Source organism: Columba livia, chromosome 2, assembly GCF_036013475.1.
Source record: "Columba livia isolate bColLiv1 breed racing homer chromosome 2, bColLiv1.pat.W.v2, whole genome shotgun sequence".
NCBI classification, from domain to species: domain Eukaryota; kingdom Metazoa; phylum Chordata; class Aves; order Columbiformes; family Columbidae; genus Columba; species Columba livia.
In genome coordinates, this window is record NC_088603.1 from 121,173,515 (window position 1) to 121,196,229 (window position 22,715).

The window sequence follows — 22,715 nt, forward strand, 5'->3', positions numbered from 1 at the left end:
ATCCTCAATAGGAATAGTATTTCTGAAAGAAAAATGACATTTTATTGGAATGAATACATCTTCATTTTTTTCACCAGTAGAATGGAATAATGCTTTATTGTCAGAAAATTGAAAGTGAAGTACTGTGCAGAAACAGGAACACAAAGGCCAGAGCAAAACTATTTATAGCTGGGGTTAAAATAGTACAGTACATTTTTTTAGAGAGTAGGCACAAGTGTTTCTCTCTTGAACACCCACTTCTGTGTTGAAAGCTGGAGGTTTTCGGAGTCTCCAGCCCCTCTTTGCAACCTTACAGGATCTATCCTCCTCTCACTGTCAGTCTCTGCTGCTTTGTGCTCTTTTCTGGACAAGGGAGTCAGCATCTGAATGTGTAGGAAAAGCACCCTTCTCTGGAAACTGCTGCAGTACCAGGCGAAATAAAGCCCACCTCTGTGCTAAAATAATTAGATATAGATAGATAGATAGATAGATAGATAGATAGATAGATAGATAGATAGATAGATCCTCTAACTCCATCCACTCTCACAAAACAAAGGGTAGGTTAGAGCAGTAGCTTTTTGGAGGAAAAAGGAAATGCTGAACTACGCAGTGCTGCAGACAGTAAGCCTGGCCAGAGGACAGAAAAGAAGGTGGTTACCTAAACATCAACATCAATCTGACTTATTACCAGAACTTATGCAACAGCTTTCTTGCTATGTGATGACTTCTATTGCAATTTAGCTCATCAAGCCAAATGCTGGAAAAATGTTCTTTCGTTGTTCTTTATTTTTCTCCTTGGCACTTACTGGATTTCTCTTAAAAGAGAAGGATGTGACCAAGGCACCCCTACTCACAAGAGGTGCTATGGGGCAGATGGTGTTAGCCCTGCCTTGTATCTACAATGGTGAATTGTCAAAGCTTGTGACTCTTGACAGAAAAAAAAGTTGGTTTAGACATATTGTTCAACTTGGAAAAAGAGGTAAACTTTCCAAATAGGTAGAATATCCCATCAGACACTTGCAAAATGGAAAGTCTCTTGGCTTCTCATTTATAGTAACTTCTAATTTGTAAGTTTCAGCTAATTCTAATAAAAATACTAATTAAAAATATAAAATTATTTAAACTGGAAGTATTCTGAAATTAAGAATAAGTTAAAAGATTTATTCTTTCCAGTAAACACTAACATATGTATGAGCTTGACCTTCTGCTGTCTCCACGATAAGAATTTTTTCAAAGGGTTCTGTATGCTTTCCCACACAAGGAACACTATGATTTGCTTAGCTCTCATTACAGCAGCATTGATAATGCCCAGAACTATAAATCATGTTCAAATAATTATTTAAATGGAAAGTTAATTTAATAACCCTCCAAATTTTTCTGTGTTTCTCCTGGCTGTATTTTGAAAAGCACAAAAAATAAGTAGCGAGTGAATGCAGACAAACAGAAGGCAAAAGCCTGGCAGCCCTCTAAAAAGCTAAGAGAAATAATCTATTAATAATCTACCTGAGTCTTAGTCTTTATATATAGCTTGTCTCCATCCGCAGACAGGGCTGCTGCTTGTGTGGTGTTTTCGTTGGGGCTGGAAGGATTACCAGTAGACCATCTGTTCAGTTGGTGAGAAAAAACGTGATTGACAGGTGCCACTGACCTAAGACAGATATCTCCATTTGGTGCTGCCTGCACAGTATAACTGTGTGCTGAGTTGCTTGTTCCTTCAAGTTGTAAATGGAATACATTCGCTCTGAGGTGATAAAATGTGTTTCATGATTCTTACAGCCTGTTTCTCTGACATGTATTCAACCACTATGTGCCCGTCTTCCTCCTTTTCAACTCACTAAAACCTACGAAGTCGTAAATCTAATCTCTAAGCTGGTGCAATGCTGAGGGGATGAGGCACCGCAGATATCTGAGGACAGATAATCCTGTTTGTCTCCAGAACTGTGGAGGCTGCAGAAAGAACGGGCAATCTGCAAGAGGCCCTGACATTTGCCCATCGGTGTAAGGACGAGCCGTCTCTATGTTGTTGTCGTTCAGCCCAATGTCTGGGATTTGGTTTTGTTTCATAGTTAAATAAAAGTGGTGCTTTTCCAAGAAAGGTCACTGCAAAATTGGATTCAGGAACAGCCTTTTTATTTCTCAATGTGGAGGCAATTTTTTCTCTACTTCAGGACTCACAGCTACCATACAGACAACTGTCAAGCAAAGGAGACCCTCCAAAATGAAGATGAAGAGGATATTAGAGAAGCACAGTGGATTTTCCAGGTAAGACATCATCCAGAGTTATCCAAATGTCCTGAAGGAGGGGGAAAATCATGTGTCTGGAATGAAGCAGAAAGCGTTAATGTCATATATAACAACCATAGGGTATTTGTCACCAAGACATCGGTATTCATGTAGTTTTCCTTTATTCCTGAGCATAATCCTCTGCATTCTGTTCCTCAGCATGTTGCAACCACAGTGACAAAGGTGTTGATTTGCCTTCCTGTTAAGTATTTGCTTTCAAACAACATATTAAACACATCCATCTAACTCATAAAAATGATTCATACTTTGTGGAGCTGATCTGTGGTTAAAAGGGGGAGGGAAAACATGCTGTTTCATGGTTTTTAGACCCTGAAAAGGTCTGCATTTTTTACTGATGCTACCTCAGATGATTTTTATTGGTATAAATAGTTAACAAAAGAATATACCCCAAAGAAATCAAACACAGCATAATACTGAAATCTGTTAGGGCGTTAAAGTAAATCCCCTCTAGTGAAGCTGTAGAGTTGAACCATTTTGCTTAATTTAAAACAGCAGTCATCTATCCTCTAGATTTTGTCAAAAGCCTGAAAGCTGCCTGAGAGGTGAACCAACACTATAAATATAGTGATCAGCACACTCCTGTGCAGCTCAACAGAGCAAGAAAGACAGGTGCAAGAAACCGTATCTTATTAAAACCCTGGTGCAGAAGGGATGCACCCCGGTGCATGGTAGGGAAGATAATGTGATAGCAAAGTCTCGCGTTCTTAGAACCACAAAGCTTGTTTTTTTTCAGACTAGCCTAGCACCAGGGTGGAGGTGGGCTGAGGCAGCCAGTCAGGGTTGTTGACAGTGTTGGTGAAAGGCAAGACTGGGGAAGAATCCATTTCCTGTTGTACATTTGCCCTATGGACATTCAAGTTAAAGCAAGAATTGGCTTCCCCATCCCATCTCCTTAGCCAGTGCGTGTCCGTTTCCAGGAGGCCATTTCATTTTAATTACAGGAATACACTCATCAGAAATCCTAAATGAGTTTTGCTGAGAGGAAATACTCAGCCTGCTTTGCCACTATCAGGAGACTGTTTCTGATAATGAACCAAGTACACTCGTTTTAGAACTTCATGTCATTCTGTCTCATTATCTGTCGATTTAGCACACAAGCATGAGGTCTTCTTGAAGCTCTTGAAGGCAGAGGAGGTTTTGTCACAGGCACAGTGGCTCCTGAATTTAATCCTTGGTTGTCGTACCTTCTGAAACCCATATACTGAGTTTTCCACAGCTCATGTCCATAGTAATTTCTCATTTAACTATTCTATTATTCATCCCATGTTAATCATTCCTGTCAGCTTGGTGATTGCTTTTACAGCTCTCGCCTGAAATCATAGTTTGTTGCTGAGCTTCTGAGAATGTGGTGCACAGGGCTGAGTCAGGGACCTCACAGAGGACAACATATTGTTTCTCTGCTCTCTGCTGTGGAAGGATTTATCTGCAGAGGAACCTAAATGACACTGCAAAGTTCAGGGCCTCTTACTGTCCACAGTTCCTTAAACATCAGCACTGCCACCTTCCCCTCTCCTGCTGGCTATCCCCTTTACTTGGGTTTGTGCTTTCTAAATGCGAAATGTTTCTAAGTGCTGCAGCTCCAGCAGTGTGACTCTCATCTCTGATATCAGGGACAGGCCAGGAGATGCTCTTCATGGGCTCAGCTGGGGTGAAACTGCTGTCATGTGAAAGTTCTTGGGTGAGGCTATATGCTCCAGGAGAACATGTCTCCAGAACTTCATAAATGATATCAGCAAATGATCCTTTCGTACATGCAACATAAACAATGTTACTAGGAGTTGAATCTACAATTCGAATGGAACAGACTGCCCAGGGAAGTGGTGGAGTCACCATCCCTGGAGGGGTTTAGCAGACACAGGGATGAGGTTCATAGGGACATGGTTTAGTGCCAGTGTTGTGTTAATGGTTTGACTCGATTTTCTTGAGGATCTTTTCCAACCAAAACGGTTCTGTTATTCTACAAGGACAGTGTTAGTGTTAGGAAGTTAGAAAACTTACCTGTCTAGAAATGCATACAGCCCTGAGGCTGGGGAGCTAAAATAAATTGCAAGCTCTACTTCATGTAGGAAAGAAATATCTTACTGATAGGGAACCAAGGCATAGGGGGTTTCCATGATTTCCCAGGACTTAGGATATAAATTTGAAGTTTGTAAAGTTCCAGACTAGTTTGTCACTTACATTCCCAGAACAGACAAGATCACATTAAAACTTTTTTTTTTCGTGGTGACATTGAAGCCTACAGAAAGTTCAGATTCTTTCTGGTATGGTGTTTCTATATGTGACACTGATTGCTGCAAGGCAAACTATGTCCTTACACCCATAAATTTTCTTGACTGACAGGGACTTTGATCAGACTGATCCCCCTACTCCTCATTAATTCCCATGTTCCCTTCCGCCTTGGGTGGGATTTTGAATTGGATGCTTCTGAATGTGAGTGATGGCTGCTTCTCTGAGCAAATTGCCATCTAATTCAACATGCCAAAGTTGAAATATTAAATAAATTGGGGCAAAAAAAATATCTTAAGAGGTTTATTTATTCTTGAACATGCTTTCAGCGAAAAACTGAATTACAAGAGAAATGTTTTGAAAAGTGGTAGGCAGAATTTAAAAGCCTTTTAAATTCTCTTCATGACATTTAAATTAACTCAGTGAGCCTTTCCCTCTGATATGCTTGCACCTTGATTTATAAATGTGTTCAAAAGCAAAAATAAATAAACTTTTTACAAGTCTCAACACAAGATGCAAGAACTTGCTTAATCCAGAGCTGACATGGACCCATTCTTGTGTGTTCCTAATGTACTTTTTGCCAGTTAACTAAATAAATACCCCAGAAACATTACACTGTGCAGGGAGATAGTGAGAGGTTGCAGATAGATCACAATATTTTCTTAGTGACACAATTTGGCCAAAGTCCTGTTACACAGAGCTCATTGCCATCATTTCCTCAGAAGAGGATAAGAATGTTCACAAAGATGCCACATTATAGTTCACATCCAGGTTACATCTGGATTGGACCCATTTCACTTCTGTAACATAATTATGATTTCTAAGCATAGAGGCTCCAGATTTGGTTGGATTTACATCAATAATACACCTACAGACAATAGGCAACTGAAAAAGGACAGGACAGCAGTGTCAGGGCTCTAAGGGCACTAATAAGCATTAATGGCTTATTAGCAATTTCCACCTTGCTGGGATGCTGCCTTATGATCTGCACCTTGCTTGGGCCATCTCCATGTCTGTCCTGTTTGCCAGGTACCGTGGGGTGGGTTGGGCTGTGGGATTTCTCTGGCTTCCAGTTCACCTTCCCTGAGAGAGCAGCCCTATTCTTGCTGCTCCCTGAAAGCAGAATCTTTTCCAGGTCCTGTTGAGATTCGTCTTACCTGTAAGGGCTCTCTGTTCTCTGTTCCCCAAGGCATGGAGGTGAAGAAAAGCATAGTGTGAAGTGAGAAAGTGTGTGCCAAGGAAAGGCAAAGAGCAGCTGTTAAGCTTCCTTTAACATCAATGTGTAGGCTGAAGCCTAATAAGACCCTGGCTATACTGGCATTGCCTTTCTGCTTGCCAAGTCCTACCCATTTGAGTTCTGTGTGGGCAACCAGGCAGGAGCTGAAATGGCCACAAGTATGCTGGCTGGAGGAGGATCTCAGGGGAAGTATGGCATCCTTTTTCCTTCATCTAGCTGATCTCAGCTCTACGGAGATCTTTTGGTTTTGGAGACGTCAAACGCTATTCCATGAACAGCATGTAGTGTGGGAGTCCCTCGTGACCATCTAAATTATTCAGCAACTGCTATGAATCATGATTTGTTTGATAAAGTAAGAATCCATTCACAAACAACTCCAGAAAGGCCAAAAATCATAAAGAATATTATTTGCAAAGGACAACATGCCAGATGAATGATTGCACTGCTTTGCTAAATACTCTAGTGTTTTCAGGTGATGAGTGCTGTCAGTCATGAATTACTATTACCATCAACAGTCCCTCTGAAATCAGATACTGTCTTTATCTTTTATAAGAGTAGAAAAAGTCCTGATATTAGTAAATATTTTCACCCTCTTCAGTCGATATAATCTCTCCCAAGTGCATTTTCAGGTCAGGATTGTTTATCTGTGAAGTCTGTTTTTCATACTTAGTCACGGTAGCATTTGTGTGTCTTAAAGTTTGTGATTGTGTCATAGGGTGTTAAGAACAAAATAAGCAGTAACTTAATACCAAGAACACATTCTTTCTGTTCTTTTGAACAGGTGTTGTACTTAGTTAAATAGTCTGAAACATAGTTTAATAGTCACAATTTATCTCATTCATATGTTTGAGATGGGCAGGGGATGCAAACTGTATGGCTGTGGATTGAATCACTTGGCAGCTGACATTCTTCGTCTGCCAAAATAGTTATTCTTACAGAGCAGATGTAAAATTTGAGACATATTTTATGCTCTGTTTTATTCTGGAGCAACATTTCAAAGGGAGACAGAATTCTGATGGAGAAATAGGAGTATTACAGGGCATTTAGGACAACCAAGTTATGAGCAGCTAGTCTGAATGACAGCTTCTTTGATAAAACAGTATACTTTCAGGTAGAGAAAAGAGAGAGTATTTTGCTAAATAGTTATACATTAAGATAATGAGTTAAAATTATGTGCAGTTGGTTTTAAAGGTAAGCAAAATTATTTCTTGGACAAGCTGGAGAACATTATCTCTCTGTGGTGTTCTGTGCTGGTTAATTTTGTTTTCTTGACATGTATCCTTTATAACAAGGGTTTATCTTGTCCCTGAAGTGTTTTTACTAGTTAAGAAAGGGCTACTGCGTATTTTTACGGACTGTATCAATCCTAAAGTATCAATCCTTTTGAGACCTGCAGTGTCCAGCAAAATACTGGTTCACGTCTTGTCAGCAGAGCTATTAGGCGGATTAAGGCCTGTCAGCCCACAACCCTGCAAAAGGAGCCACGTAGAAACTGACTGTGTTTCTCTTGTTTGCAAGATAATTCCTCCAAGCAAAAACTTGTTTCATGAATTGCTGCTTTCAGAAGTCACAAAGCACTCCTGAGGCACAGGAAGCAGCATTTCAGGGTTATGCCATACCCAGCTCTACAGCACTTGTTAGGGTCAGGTCATCTGTGCTGTGAAAAAAAACTGTACTGGTCATTTGTGGGGGTAGAGTCCTCCCTTTCATCTGGTCATTTGAAGCAGGAGATCTGTTAGCTTAGCTTAACTTGGAACTATGGTAAAGACATTTCATCTTTGAAGGATTTACATTCATCAGGGTACGAATCTGCTGGTCAGGTAAAGCTCCTACAGTTTTCTGTATTGGGTGAGGGAAGTAAAACAAACCAATAAGTTGAAAGTAAAAGGTACAGGCCTGGATTAAAAAACAAAAAACAAACAAACAAACAAAACCAACACACATTACTAGCTATTTAATAGTTATTCTCAGAGCTAAAACCAGCACAATCTTCAACAGGCCATGGTCACCCCAGTGACCAGCATCACTGTGGGCTGTGTTTAGGTGCACTGGTGTCCCCTAGAGCCCAAGTGTCAGAGCTGGAGACCAAGCGTCTGCGTGTGTATGAGCAGAACTGGGATAGGATTCTGCAGAGGTGGCCATCAGCAGAAACACCAAATGATATTAGAGACAGTCCTCTCATTTGTGAATCTGAATGTCCTTATATACTAGTTTGGTCCAGGCAGCTCAAATCATTAAATATAGCTCCTTTGAAAAATAACATGCTTTAATCTTTAGCGTCATACATGAATGTAAGAACAGATGAATGTGGTTTATGGCGGTATTATTCTATCGGGCAGATAAAGTTGTTTGGTTTTTCACTGTAGGGGTGGTTGAACAGCGGGACAGGTTGCCCAGAGGGACTGTGAAGTCTCCATGCTTGGAGGTGTTCAAACTCTGCCCGGCACAGTCCTAGGAAGCCTGAGAGCAGGAGGTTGAACTAGGTGATCTGCAGAGGCCCCTTCCAACCTCAGCTATTCTGTGAAATAGAGTTCTTCACAGTGCCTTTCTTTTTCAACTGTTCTCTGATTACATGCCATAATAATATTTTTTTAATTCATGAAAGATTTTTCTTTTGCATCCAGAAACACTGTTCTGAGAATAGGTAGCTATATTGCTCGGTGTTATCGATGAGCCAATAATAGCTGCACAAACAGCAATCACATGGCATTATTTTGTAAAAGTTGTCAAAATAATGATGTACTACACACTAATAGGTGGAGTACTTGCATATTAATGGTGTGCAAATTTTCTAGTCCTCAGAGATAATTTGTACTAATTTGCAATTGTGTTTTTACAATTTAATAATTTACATATGTCATGTTTGAAGTAGGCCTAAACTTCCTCTTTAGCTGTGCACCTTTGAAATGGAAAAATGCAGAATTCTGGGCTGATTAGGACATCTCCGTCAGAAATAATTTAATTAATACAAAATGCAAAAGATAAACTGGTTTTACACCAGTTCAAGACGTTTTTCAGCAAAATAATCCTAGACTGGCCTGAATTACAGAAACCATTTTCATTAATATAAGACTGCTTTCTTCAAGTGGAACAAAATGTTATGCTGGCTAATAAATAACCCATTCAGCTTAAATCTAAATCAACTAATTCAAGATATGGGTCATTTCAGATCTATGGATACATTAATTTAGGATATCCTTTCACCAGCAAGAATCATCAGTTTAGATGAAGGAGACTGGGGAAAAACAATTAGTCTCTCCCTGGAAGACCATGGAGACCTTCCTAAAAAGGCAGCTAGTTTGGCTGTCAGTCAGTCACGAAGAATTGACCTTTACTCCATAATATGTCTCTCACATCCAGACTGATGAAAGTAAATGATTTGTAGTAAAATACAAAACTAAAATGAAGTAACTTTGTGCAACACCAGCCCCGTAGTGATGAAACAGAATACAGTTAGTGCTGCTCTGATTTATGGTTTCTCTTAGAGGCCATCATGTGGTAGAGATCACCTGAGCACAATGTTCCCATTGCACCCTGTTTTATTTCCAACACACCTCATATCCAAATGAAGAGGAACTGTGGCGCAGGTTTTTTTCAGCTCAGATTTCTCAGGGATTTCCGAGTGCCGGAGGAATCTCAAAGTGCCAGAATAAGTCATGCCTGGATTGTAGGTATCAGCCAGTCCACTCCAATTAGCAATTCCTTCCAGTGGCCAGAAGAATTATGTGGGGTACAGTATCATCAAAGGTGGTTCTGAGTGGGAACTTGAAAGTGTCATCTGTCTTTTGCTGCTAAGATCAACCATCCCCAAGCCCTTCCTAGCACAGGTTTACATCACCTGCTTTTTGAAACCTCACTATCACAGACTCCACAGTCTAGGCAACCTGCTCCAGTGCTTCATCATCCTACCATTAAAAACCTATATTTAACCCAAATATCCCTGCCTGCAATTTAAGTCCATTACTCCCTGCTGTATATGTAGTGAGCATGAAGAGCAGTTTACTCTTTCCCCTTTCCTGTTTGCATACAATGCATGCTACCTGATACGCATTTCCCATGAGTGGTGCAAAGAACACAAGTCATGAACCACATACATGCTTTTTCACAGCAATTTAAAAAAAAAAATAAATAAAAATAAAAATAAAATCAAAGACTCTAGAGTAAAATAAATGTTTCTTTCAAGCCATTTAGAGTTTAAGTTCATGCAGTCCTACATTTTGCTGGCCCCTTCTGTACAATAACAAGACAGCTCTTTACTCCTGTTTATTTGCATCTCTTTATAATCCAGTCAAAAGAAAGGTACAAAAGGAGATCAGGATATCCTACCACAAATACCTTCATTTCAAAGCCCAGCTCCAGGTTGCTAGGTGGCAGCTAGGCACATCCTCCTGGGAGCAGGTCAAAATCAAAGCCCACCAAGCCAGGAAACGCAAGGGAGAGACCTTCACTCTTCTCACTGAGGCCACATGGGGAATGAGCTTGTTCTGTTCAGCCTGGAGAAGAGGAGGCTGACAGGGGATCTTATCAATTCTTATAAATATCTCAAGGGTGGGTGTCAAAGGGGACCAGACTCTTTTCAGTGATGCCCAACGATACGTTGAGGCGCGACGGGCACAGACTGAAACATGGGAGGTTCCATCTGAATATAAGAAGAAACTTCTTTACTTTGAGGGTGCCCTGAGAGGTTGTGGAATCTCCTTCTCTGGAGACATTCAAAACCCGCCTGGACACATTCCTGTGCAATCTGCTCTGGTGAACCTGCTTTAGCAGGTGGGTTGGAATGGATGATCTCCAGAAGTCCCTTCCAATCCCAACCATTCTGTGATTCTGTGAAAGCACCTTTCTTATGTACAATATAAGTAACTGTATGTCTCATCACAAGCATTAAAACTTAACACTGAAGCAGGCAGAATATTTTTCCATCAGCCACATCCGAAAGGTGTGCTGAAGGGTAATGTCTGAGAAATGGCAGGGATGTGTGAGCAGGTCAGCTGGTGCAGCCTGGCTCACCCTGGGTCTGTGACAGCTTATTGACCGATTTTGATGTCTGAGAAGGCTTGGTCTTTCCCACAGCCCATTCTTGTGCTGGGCACTGACTCCAAAGAAGTTTTCAGGAACTTAAGTGATGAGATCTTGAACTTATCAGATCTTCAGTCTCCTACGAGATGTGGCTGAAAACAGCTCAGGAGGCTAATTGTCCTCAATATTATACTTTTAATGTTATTCTCAAAGTAAAGTTAATCTAAAATGCTGTATCTACAGTTAGAGGTAAGAACAGGCTGCAACAAACCAGGAGCTGCCAAGTCACACCATCCAAGCAGCGGTTGATGATCTTATGAAATGTCACATCAGTTTTCCTGGTTCGCTGTTGCAAGTGCTTGATTACTCTCACAAGGATTAAAATTATTCTTAGGAGTTCAGAGATGTCAGGGGTAAGCTGAGGAGTTCAGACAGAAAAAGAAGAAGGGCTCAACTTTGGTTTGTTATTTGTTCAGGGTCATTTGTGAACACAGTCTAATTTCAGGAAGTAGCTGTGATTTTTCCTGTAACATCTTGTGTGATTTACTTTAGGACTCAATGAAGAAGAAACCAGTTCTTACTGTTCTGTCAACTTCACTGTTTCCTTTGAGGGTAATCAAGTTAAGAGCAAAAATAGTGAATCATACTTAGACCAAGATAGATAGGATAAAGTATTTATTCTCGAACTGCATAATGATTGCACTTATTATGAGACGTAGAAGGATTATAATATTTTAAACTATTATTTTTCTTGCATTGCAGTGCTTGATTTTGGAAAATCCGTGGTCTCCTCTTTTTATTACCAAACTGATTTGTTTAAACACAAGCAATCTTCTAGGAGGAATGTCTTTGGGGAAGGGAATGTCCTTTTAGGCATTCCTTGCCCATCCTGGAGTTTGGTATCCCAAACAAACTTCACACCCTTTGTGGATTTTGGTGCTGGGAACTTGTGCTCACATTTGCACAGGTGCTCAGACTGTGCAGGGGAAGTGGCTGAGTTGCTCCTCTCTGTCCCTTTGTCCTGTTTTTTCCCTTCCCAATTCTTGTTCCTTTTACTGACCCATATTACCCAGAATTCTGCATGTCAATAAATGTGACATCTATAACATCTATATATAATACAAGCTCTAAAGAAGAGGGTTAGAAGGTGTTTCTTGATTTGCATCCAGATCTTCTGGACGACTTGGCGTGGAATAGCTGGATAGTTCTCCAGTCAGAAAACTGATGAAGTGAGTCACAGCCTTAAATGCCAGGGACATTTCTTCAAACTAGCATTTCTTTATGTTCACTGAAATTTTTCATTCTGAAAGATGGTTACTATTTTTATGAGAGACCAGCCTTCCTCACTGCACTGTGTTTATTCTGCTCTTCCGGACCCTGGACAGATCAATGCCTGCTCTTCGTTTCACTACAAAAATAGCATCTGCCTGAATGATTTACCTGGTCAACAGCAGCATGCTCAGACTATAAAATTGTTTCAGAGGTATAAAAAGCTGTGCTTTCTTGACTATCATACTGGGTTGTGACCAGACACACTTTAAACAGAAAGAAATGCCAAACTCCACTGGTTTCTTACTAGCCTTTCCAAATCATCAGGAGAAATATGTTTAAGGTGTTAGAGATCAGAGAAAAAAGTATAGGCCAGTGCAGGCAGGACACTTCCAGTCTCACTTTGTCTTTTCAGTGTTCAGTTAGGAGGCAGATTTGAAGTGAGGCTGGAAGGGACATTTCGCCCACCCAGGTGTAGAACAAGATCTTTCAAAACATAGCGTAATGGAGAGAAAGCACCACAAGAATGGTCTGTTACTGAGTTGTTTTGAACAACAATGCATAAAGGTGGGGTATAAAAATAGGTTTGTCCAAATTTCTACCCATCTGGACTGCTGTTCTCCATTCTAATGACACTTCTAGAGTCTGCAGCAAAGTATTTCTGATTGCAGGGAAATGTGACAGACAGCCCCAGAGTGGCCAGAAGAAAAGGTTCAACCTGCAGAAAAGTGTTTCAGTCTCTCTGAGCATCAAACAGGAGAAATGTGGTTTCACAGGAACATATCAAGTGCCTTCCCCAACACTTCCCCAACAGCTCAGTAGCTCTGAGCTTTTTTCCCTCCCGCTCTTCTTTTTTTTTTTTTTTTTTTAGTTCCTTTGTATTTCTAACCTGTAACTTGGTATCTGGTGCTGCCAAGAGAGACCTGGGAACTGATGCCATTTGTAAGCCTCCTCCTAAGCCTAAAGCAAGCATGACATTTAGCCAGTAATTTGTGCTGTCTGCAACCACAGTCTCTCTAATCCAGGCAAGCACTCTTATATGGGTAAAACCACATAAGGCATCTCTGACAGAAAGATTAGTAAGAGATTCTGCAAAGAAGCCCCAGGCCTTTCTGCTCACTTCCACAAGAGCATCCACCTGACCTCTCTAAATCAGTACTTGTTCAGTACCATTGACCACTTAGTAGTACATGGCGGGAGATATCACCTGAAGTTTTCCCATTTCCTAATTATGTTCATACCTTCTTCTCATCGTCATTCTTATCGGATCAGCTCCTCTTCTTCCTATCATCATTCAAAGCTCTTTTTGAGATGCTGGAGAAATACTACTGGTCACCATCTCAAACTAGTCTGCAATGAGACCAATACATGTTTTATTCTTCATGCCAGTATCTATGAGCCCAGAACACTCTCATTTCTAATATTGTTCAGCAGTACCTCATTGCCTGCTCTTTATTCTTTTGTTCATCTTTTTCAGAGGAATTATAGTTTATTTTAGCTCTGAAGTCTTTTTGTGTTCCCCAACACATTCTGTGACTGAGTTGTATTGTCTCCCATCACCCTTTTAACATGGTAACTTAATTCCCTCAATTCCTTTAGATTTTGTAAGGTCCAAAATCTGATCAAAAGTCAGGGGCAGAAGTTACAGGGGCTTCCTCAGGAATCTTGTCAAGCTGGAATATTACTGTGCAGCCACGTTGTGCATCCAGTCTTTCAGAATCACTTTAAACTGCTCTGAAAAGTCGAGCTGTTTGGGAACATTGGTTCCAAATTGCCCTATTAATCTTCCTTTCTGAATCAGGTCTACAAACTACTTTCTAGACCTAAAAATTGCATACATGTAAGTTTTAGACTCTAATTTAACTATATTTCTTACTTACCACCTGTGTGGTAAGGATCCTGTGTAATAATTAGGTTATGTGTAACCCAGAATGGCAGGAATATTCCTGCAGAAATGGGTAGCTACCTCTTGGGTGACATTGATACTGTGAAGATTTTTTTTTTCCCCTTTGCTAATCATAAAAAGAGGAAAATGTTTGTGTCTCCAGTTTTAATGCATTTTATTTCCATTATGAGAAGAGAAGAGGACCCCTCATAGCACAAGGAGGCATAATGCTTTGGCACTAGTCTCCGGCTGTTGAAGTTCCCCAATCAAATTGTAGGTGCACAGTGACACCTTCTGGAAGCTTGTAATGAGAGTGACTGAGCAGCTTCCTTCCACCATCTAGAAACTCACAGTTCTTATATGTAGAAGCTGATCTTTTTCTGCTCAACATTTCGCACAGACCTTTGGTTATCTGATGTCAAAACTCAAACTGGACGTTGTAATGATGGGAGAAATTTTTTTTAAATCAACGGAAACGTGTAGGGTTTTTTAATGATTACAAATAATTCAAAGGTTTATGTGAAAAAAAAAAAAAAAAGGATAGAATTAGACATGGATGTTAACCTCATGATTTTAAAAAGTGTTCTTGCCATTACGTGTTTAACTATTCATTGACATACGTAAGGTGAGATGGTCAGACAGAATATAGTGAGCATTCAGTTTGCCAGACATGGTAAGCAAAATTAATGACATAGTTTCTTAATGCAGTTGTACTTCAGCAAAGAATTCATTTTTTTTATGTGTCATGTTGCAATTTCTAATTAAACCTTCTTTGCCCAAGCTGCCGACTTCCTGGCTAGTCTGTCAATCCGCCAGAAGCTCTGAGTCACCGAGGATTTTAAGCACAGGAGTTGTGCCACAGGACTCTGTCCCAGGGCTCATCCTGTGGTGCCTGTGTGCATCTGCTGGACTGAGGCCAGCATGGGGAGCAGAGCTGACTGTGGTGCTCTACAACCTGTCATTCAGCCGTGTTACTGGAAAACACCTCCTTATTTCTAATATTTAGTTCCAGCTCAAAGATTATTTCTCTTTTAGCCTCCTCTTCCTTAGAAGTAACAAAGATGTGATACGTGGGAGTGGAAAAGAAATAAGCTTGTAAGTGGAGACAGAACAGGTTCATTCTCAGATTCCCAAGACCTCACGGTAGAGGCTGACTGATATAAATACCGAGGCAGAGAGTTTTGGCAGAACATATATCGAGATTGCCCAACCCTGAGAAAGTGTGTCATCCTAGAAAATAACCTCATGGTGCTGAAATAATTAACAAAGTACTAAGCAGAGCCATCAATAGCAAACAATTCTGGCTGCACTGAGATCCAAGCCAAGTCTAACCATTATGATAACTTTTCAAGCATTAGTCCAAACATAATGCAATGAACAGTTTTAGCATAAGACCTTAAGGAAAGTTAATCCTCCAGCAGATGACTAAGAGAAACCCTATTCAGTAGCATATATGTAGAGCATAGGGTTTTGACAATGTGAATATAATGTCAATGGTAGGAACTTCCCAGTGCGACTTACAAAAAAAAAAAATTATACTGGAGAATTAACACATTGGTATTATTTTTTATTATAAATTAAAATCTAACAGGCATCCCCACATGTTGGATATGTTAATGCTCTGTGGACTACTTGATGCAGCCCTGTGGTTAGCTTTACATGTTTGAAGGCTCTGGTTTACTCCACCTCCCATCAGCCTTTAACCTACATCTTCTGTTTGAAATCAATTACTAATAGATCCATTAAGAAAAGTTACTTACACCTGTAAGTAACTGATGTTGAAAGAATACAAATACTTAAAACTTCAAGAAAGCTGTTTCCTATAATATCACTTGCATTATGTTCACTTCAAAATATGGTTACTTAAAACGAATATTTAAAAAATATTATTTTGTTTGCATTTCAAGTTTTTATTAAGGAGTGAATTAAAGCAAATATTATAATACTGCTGATTTATAAAGAAAATTGAAGTTCAACTAAAGTCCCTGGAAACTCATTTTACTTCTGAAAATACCTCCTCTCTCAGAAAAGGTATCAGTCTTCAAAGTGATTTGCGACAAGTACACTTTCATATCAAAGAAAATAGTCTAAAATGGCTTCTTACTTCCTGTTTGAATTGCTCCCTAATTCACTATGAATCACCTCCATTCAATGGTCTAGAAGCTCTCTATTTAACAATTGAAGTGAGCGGGAAACACTAAAATAGAGCAATACGCGTAAGCCGTCATACAAATGTGTATGACCTGTCCTTGGGCAAGGAGCAGCAGTTCAGATGCGAGGCCCAGCAATCTCTGCTTACACCTCAAAGTAAAATGGGCCCCAGAAGAACTACTATGTGCATTATGTCACCCATCTAAGTGTGACTGCAAGAATGTTGGAATACACTGTGATTAAAATACGGATACATATTCCATATTGCTTTTCAGATAAGCTGTTCTTAACATATTCTGGTAGGGAGTTAAAAAAAAAAAATAAAAAGCTGCCATACCAGTTTTCAGTAATAACAGCAACAATAACAGGTTTCTTCCTTTCCACAAAGGCAAAATGAGGAGAACATATTAACAGGACAAGTCTGCAGAAAGAGAGAGGCTGGAATCTAAGGAACATTTAAAGGGACAAGATTAAATAGCAAGAGCACCCTCAGACAAAGCCATTCCTTTCAGATGTAGAACAGAAGAAAACTTCTACATGCTGGATGGCCTTCTCTCCTAAATGTTTATCAGTAACCTATGTAGACTTAATGCAAAACGTTCAGGAAAATCTAGTAAAGAGATTTTTTCGTAATGCTTTATATACCAGTAGCTAATATCAATGTTGAAATTAAGTTCTGCTTTAATATTTGCCTTGTATGTTATAGAGGTGCCACTATATGGAATAATTTTATTAAATACACAGTTCACGTGTAAACACTCCATTTTCCATGGCGTATTTTCTGCAACAGAACCAAGACCCAGGCCAAATACTCCCATGCCTAACTAGATTGTCAAGATGCACACATTTTGCTTTCTCTCTGTCCTGATGAAGTTGAATTAACCTGTACAAAGTGCAGCAGTGTCGGGGACTAAGAGTACAATCACAGACATGCACATGTAGAGCAAGCTTCTCTGATGACTGAGGGAATTTCCTTTCACACATGAGAAATGCATGTTCAGATTCCTTTTAGGCACAGGAAGGGGTTCAATCTGTGTCTCTCAGGGCTTAAAGTCCCTCAACTTTAAACCCCATTTCAACGTAGCCCAAGCACTTGTTTATGCCATTCTGTATTATGCAGCCAGACATCAGTCTGCTTCCATTAGTCAGGGAGAAAGGAGAAGAAGATGCCTGTTTTACCAGTTCTGGGAGGACTTTAGTCCTCCAAGCTGCTCAGCAGTTTCAGGATTTACGTGGCTGTGTACATATGCAACATTGCAGATATACCTGCCTAGAGAACTAGACAGAGTTGTCTACGAACACCAAGCACTGGAAGATGCTCAGCTTAGGTGAGTGTTTATGTAACACCATTTGTGCTGGGGAGCATGAGTACCATTTTTTTATACAATACTATGCACTATCACTAATCATTTGGAAATGTTTGGAAAGCCACCTGAGGCCCTAGTCTAGAGAGGGCTCAGGGGAACCACATTCACTCACTGGTCTGAGAAATGTCTCTCCTTTCCAGCAGAGTGACTAGGACCTGAATTCAAAGCTCAGAGGTGTTAACAGGTGTTTGGATCTTGGTCTCAGGACACATGAAGAACAATCTTGGTACACTTACTGAGTCTTTCTTCCTTTTTCTCTGCTAAAGAGTGAGGCATATCATTTAATCCTAATTGTCAAGCCTCCAGAGGTCTTGTCTGGGCGTAGACAACTGTAATTCAGCACAGAAGTGTATTTCACATCCCAGCCTTGTGCTTTGTACCATGACCTAAAGGGCAGAGATTTGCAGAAGTACTCCTTATCACCGGGCAGGAGAAATACTAAGGGGGCGTGGGGGGCGGAGGGAAATTGACCTTTCTGTTTTTATGGTCTCCTGGGGACCTTGTCCACCTTCCATCCTGGTTCACTTCTCCTAACAGACCTAGGGGAACTCTCTGCTGCTAAGCAACAGTAAGCTCTCCTTATGTGCAGGAACAGTAGCTTTTCCTGCAGGACTCAGCTCTACTGAGCACCTTCCCCTGGCACCAATGGCACCACAGTCACGTCCCTCCATTGCTTTACCACCGGCTTTGGCCTTCAAGGGTAGCGCCATCACCATGGGAAGGGTTTTCTTCACACTTTGTAGACTTCAGTTCCTCTCTGTCTTTTTGATATCAAGAGATGGGTTGTAAGCCAGAAATTAGGAAGACGTTTTGAAAATGGCTGGGCCTTAATGCAAAAACAAGCCCTGATGAACAGGTAGAAATCACTGCTGGAGGAAATGACCACAGAGCTCGAGTGGCAATGATTTCTGCCTTTTCCTATCCCGGGCTCATACTCCGGCAGGGTGGCTTTCTGTCTCCAGGACCATGACATTCGGCAAGGAAAGGGCAGATGATGCTTCTCGATCACTTGCAGACCAGAGCAGGTTCGCTGAGCCGCCCGCCCATCCCCGAGACGCCGGCGTGGCGGGAGGCGGCAGCGCAGCTTCAGGACCCTGGACAGGGCCGGGCGGCCGGAGAGGGTGACGCGGGGCTCTGCTCGGCTCCGCGGAGCCCGCCCCCCGCCGCCGCTCCTCCCGCGGGCTGCGTTCGGCTCTTTGGATGGAGATTTTTGGGGACACGGGGTGCGCTCTGCGTGCAGATTGTAAGTGGCCAGCCTCGTCCCCGTGCTACTCTGGCACTTTGTCCAACTCTGAACCGCACGGGGCACTGGCTTGGTACGAGAAGTCCCCTCCACCCTACGCCTGAAAGGCCAGCTTAGAAAAGTTAAAAACACAGAGCGTGCCTGCGCGGGAGTGACGGAGCAACCCTGAGCACCCAGAGACAGACCGGTGGGGGTGCAAGTCTGCCACCCCCCCGGATTAGCACAGTGGTGGAGGGACTCCGCTCGGGGCTGGGCTGGGCAGGGCGCCCGCCTGCCCCCGGTAATGCTTATTTTGTCTTTTTTTCTTTTTTTCTCTCTCTCTCTCTCTCTCCCCGCCCTACCTCCCTGCTCCCACACCTCCTCCGCACGCCGCAGCCTCCGAGGCCTGCCAGGCTTCTCGCTCCGCTTTCAGCTCTGCTTTCCAGCCCCTTCCTGCGGCCGCAGCTCCCCGCCCGCCGGCCCTGCCCGCGCTTCGTCTCGGCGCCCCGTCGAGACACCCCGGGGCCCCGTTTCAGCCCCGTGGGTTTGGCGGCGCTGCTGGCTGGGAGCGGGGCGGCCGCCCGCTGCCCGCTCGCCGCCCTGCTGCGGGGCCGCTGGTCTGAGCCGCCGCCGCCGCCGGCCCCCGCCCCGGCCCCAGCGCCTCCACCGCCCAGCCTCCTCTCCCCGGAGCGCCGGAGATGCCCGGCGTGCCACGGAGCCGCGCCGCCGCAGCCCCGCGCTGCCCCCGAGCCGCCCGGCGCTGTGAGTACCGCTCGTGGGGCCGCGACCGACCCTTCCTCCTCCCCGCATCGGGGAAACCGCTGTCCGCCCACGTCTCCCCAGCCGGTACCGGCGTGGGAGTTTCGGGCGCTGCGTGAGCCCCCCACGGCTGAGAGCCCCGGGGTCAAAGCCCGCCACTGCCCTTCTGCCATCCCCGGCGCTCCCCGGGTCTGTTCGCTCCGGCAAGGCAGCTCCTGTGGCCGCCGTGCTCCGCACCCAGTGCGCAGGAGGGAAGGGAGCAGCCCCGACGGCAGAACTTCCCCCCAGGTCTCCCAGTAACGGGGAGCTCAGCTCCTGAGTCAGGGACGCGCAGAGCGTTCGTGCCAGTCTCGTATTCAGGGGAAGACCATGCCGCTGTGCCCGGGGACCGCTGTGACACAAGCCAACCGCAGCCCTTAACCCGTTAACCCTTGCCCCGCCGACGAGCGCGCTGCGCCTTCCCGGCAGACGGCGTTTGGGACTGCCCGGGGAGCGCAGTGGTTGGACGGTAGCAGTGAGATAGTCCCCTCAGGGTGCTGCTGAGAGAGCCGACCCCGGAGAGCGGGGTGAGCGCCGAGCCCGGCGGCTCCTGGCCAGCCGCTGCAGCCGGCTAATATCGTGCCACGCCGAAACCGGAGAACTAGACCGAGAGAGCCCGGCGGCGGTGAGCTGTGCGCCTCTAGAAGGCGGGAGGCGGCTGGGGGGCGGGAAGGAAGATGCATCCCTGCAGATACTTAAAATGCAAGCGTGCTCCAATCCCGGCTTTGATAAGCACGGTTCTCATTTAAGGCATCTATGAACATTAAAGCACCAGTACGGAGCCCCGCGGCGGCATCGCCGCCTCTTCAAGCCCTTCCCACTCCTTTCCCTGAGCGCACACACACTCTCTCACGCCGGTTTCCCTGGCATTTCTCCCCCCGGCGGCGGTCCCATGGCTCCCCCCGCGCCCTCCCCAGCCCGCCGTCGCCGTGCAGGCGTCCGGGCTGCTGCTCCCGTTGCAAACCGGCCCTGAGCCGCAGCGGCCCCCGGTGCTCCCTTCGCCGGGGGCAGCCCCGCGGCAGCCCGCCCCGTCGTGCCGGAGCCGGGGCGGGGAGCGACGGCTGCCGGCCCGACCTTCCCGGCTCCGTCCACGGCGAGCGAAACCCACCCGCATCCGCGGCCGGCACCGTGAGACGAGCCCGCCAGGGACGGGCGCATGCGCGGGGCTGGTGAGCCGCCGTCCCTGGGCGCCCAGCCCGCCGCTACCGGAGGGGAAGCGGGTGAGGATTACCGGCGAGGCCCCGCCGCTGACACCGTAAGTACCGCTCGGCCCGGCCCGAAGGCTGCCGGGCCCCGCGGCCCCGCTCCCCGGGCAGGCGGGGACTCATCGCCGGCAGCCGCGACCGCCGCGCCGCAGCCGGGGCCGCCCCGGGCTTTGAGGGACGGGGCGGGCGGTGCTGCCAGAGGCGTCCCCCGCGGTCGGGGCGGGCGAGGCGCCGCGCCCGCCCTCCCCGGGAGGAACTGGAGAGACCCGGCGCAAAAAGCGCTTCCCAACATCTCCCGGAAGGTCGGCAGCCGAGAGCGCCCGGCGCTGAGGCTCACGGCTCCCCGTCCCTCCCCACGGGCTCCCACCGAGTCTCCATCGCAGGGCCCGGGTAGTACCGGGATGCCTCCGGGTGCGGGGACAACGACTCCTCCCCGCAGGCTCGGCCCCGCCGCTGTCGCCGCTCCCCAGGGTGGGATTGCGCCCCACTCCGCGCCGCCTCCCTCGCCCCAGCGCAGGTAACAGCTCGGCTTGGCTCCCACCACCCTCCAAGGGGCCCTTCCTCCTCTTTTCACGAGTGGGGATGAAGCTAAGGCAGCATCCGTCACCTCCCTGCCCCTCCGTGAAGGGAGTCCCGCGGCACGTACGTTCCCGAGGCCCTCGGTTCCCCTGCAAAGTTAGAAAGAGGAGTTAGCAACAAGCGTGTCCTCCCCTATAGGCTCAGCCACATCACGCATCTTTGGGTGAGAGAGCGAGCTTTTCCTGAGCTCTGTCATTAGTTAACGTCAGTAGGTAAGAAAAAGCAGGTAATGAAAATTGGACACAACTGCAGAAAGTGAAATAAGATTATCCTTGTACATGCCAGTAAGAATTATAGTAATTTAATACCGATACAATTTACTTGATGCAACCGTTCCATTATTTCATTTTTGCTGTTGAAAAATGCAAGATTGGAACTTTTCGTACTGTGCCATTGGTATGACGTCACGGTGAGGAGGCTCCTTGTACCTCGATGCCCATTGCACAAACAGAACATCACCGTCAGATCTGTCAGGCAGAGCTAGGTACTGTGGTGCCAGTTAAGGCTGTTGCTATGCTGCAGGACCAAAACCGAGTAACCCCTAGCTCAGCTCAACGAAGCACTGAAATCACTATCAGCTAAAAGAGTCCTAGTTGTGGTCAGGTTAAAATTAGGAGCATTGTGTTAAAATTAGAAGCATCTTTCTAAACTAAGAGCACGTTCAAGCCAACTGAATGCAAAACTAGCACTATAAAATGCTCTAAGATGAGAGAACGGTTACTTTATTTCCCCTTTAATTCCTTGTCTGTACACAGACCCCCCTCAAATACTTATTTTGATGTCTTTACTCTGGGTCCCAAATCATTAATCACGGAAGCATCGACTCAGCTGTTACACACCTTTTCATCCCTCGGAAAGAATAGCACACATTTTTCAGAGTGAGTAGTGATTTTTGAGGGCTCAGCTTAATGTACCAGGAAGGAGTTGTCAACGTGTAAGGTTTCTGTGTCTCTTGGAGCTCAAGTCACGAGTTGGCAAACCTGAAGTGTAGGCAAATACCAGCACTCAGTCACCAACAAAAATTCATCCCTTCTTTTCTTCACTAAAACTTACCCCAAGGAGGCAACAGGTCCTGAAAACACTGCACAGATCTCCAGGCATTCAGAAGCACGAGTATTCTTAGCATGAGATTCACGACTCTTAACTTTCTGTTTATAGGCATTTCAAAATTTGTCATAGCCAGGTGAAGCAAAGAAGTCCAGAGAGTGTCATGTCATGACCAAAATGACAGCATCTTAAATCAAATTCTGACCTTACTTCAGGTTTAAATTGACTTTGCTAATACTTCTCCCAGCTGATGCTGCTCCGTTTGGCGCTAGAGCCCAGCTCACAAGGCAGAGGGGCAGCTGCCATGGCGCTTGCCCTGCCAGAGCAGCCAGATGCCGGTGTAGTACAATCCGAAGTGAATCGCAACAATCAGAATCAATAGGAAACGGTACGTGAATCACTATTTAATGCACTCCAGGGTGAGTCA

The 22,715-nt window shown here is 44.6% G+C and overlaps 1 protein-coding gene across 8 annotated transcripts in view; it reads left to right on the forward strand.

The window, feature by feature from the left end:
* The first annotated feature begins 1,692 nt into the window (after positions 1 to 1,692).
* Positions 1,693 to 22,715, forward strand: part of RGS20 (regulator of G protein signaling 20) — a 42,437-nt gene continuing 21,414 nt past the window's right edge. For 2 of the 8 annotated variants that reach the window (XM_065053549.1, XM_065053550.1), the window contains exon 1: positions 18,846 to 19,421. Coding sequence is in view for 3 of the 8 variants with exons in the window: in XM_021292966.2 (XP_021148641.2) it covers positions 2,119 to 2,241 (123 nt within the window). In the remaining 5 variants the exon portion in view is untranslated. Of the gene's footprint in view, positions 2,242 to 18,845; positions 19,422 to 19,480; positions 20,083 to 20,120; positions 20,713 to 21,163; positions 21,180 to 22,715 lie in introns of those variants that run through there. The other 6 variants (XM_021292966.2, XM_021292964.2, XM_065053552.1 and 3 more) reach the window with 6 other exon arrangements.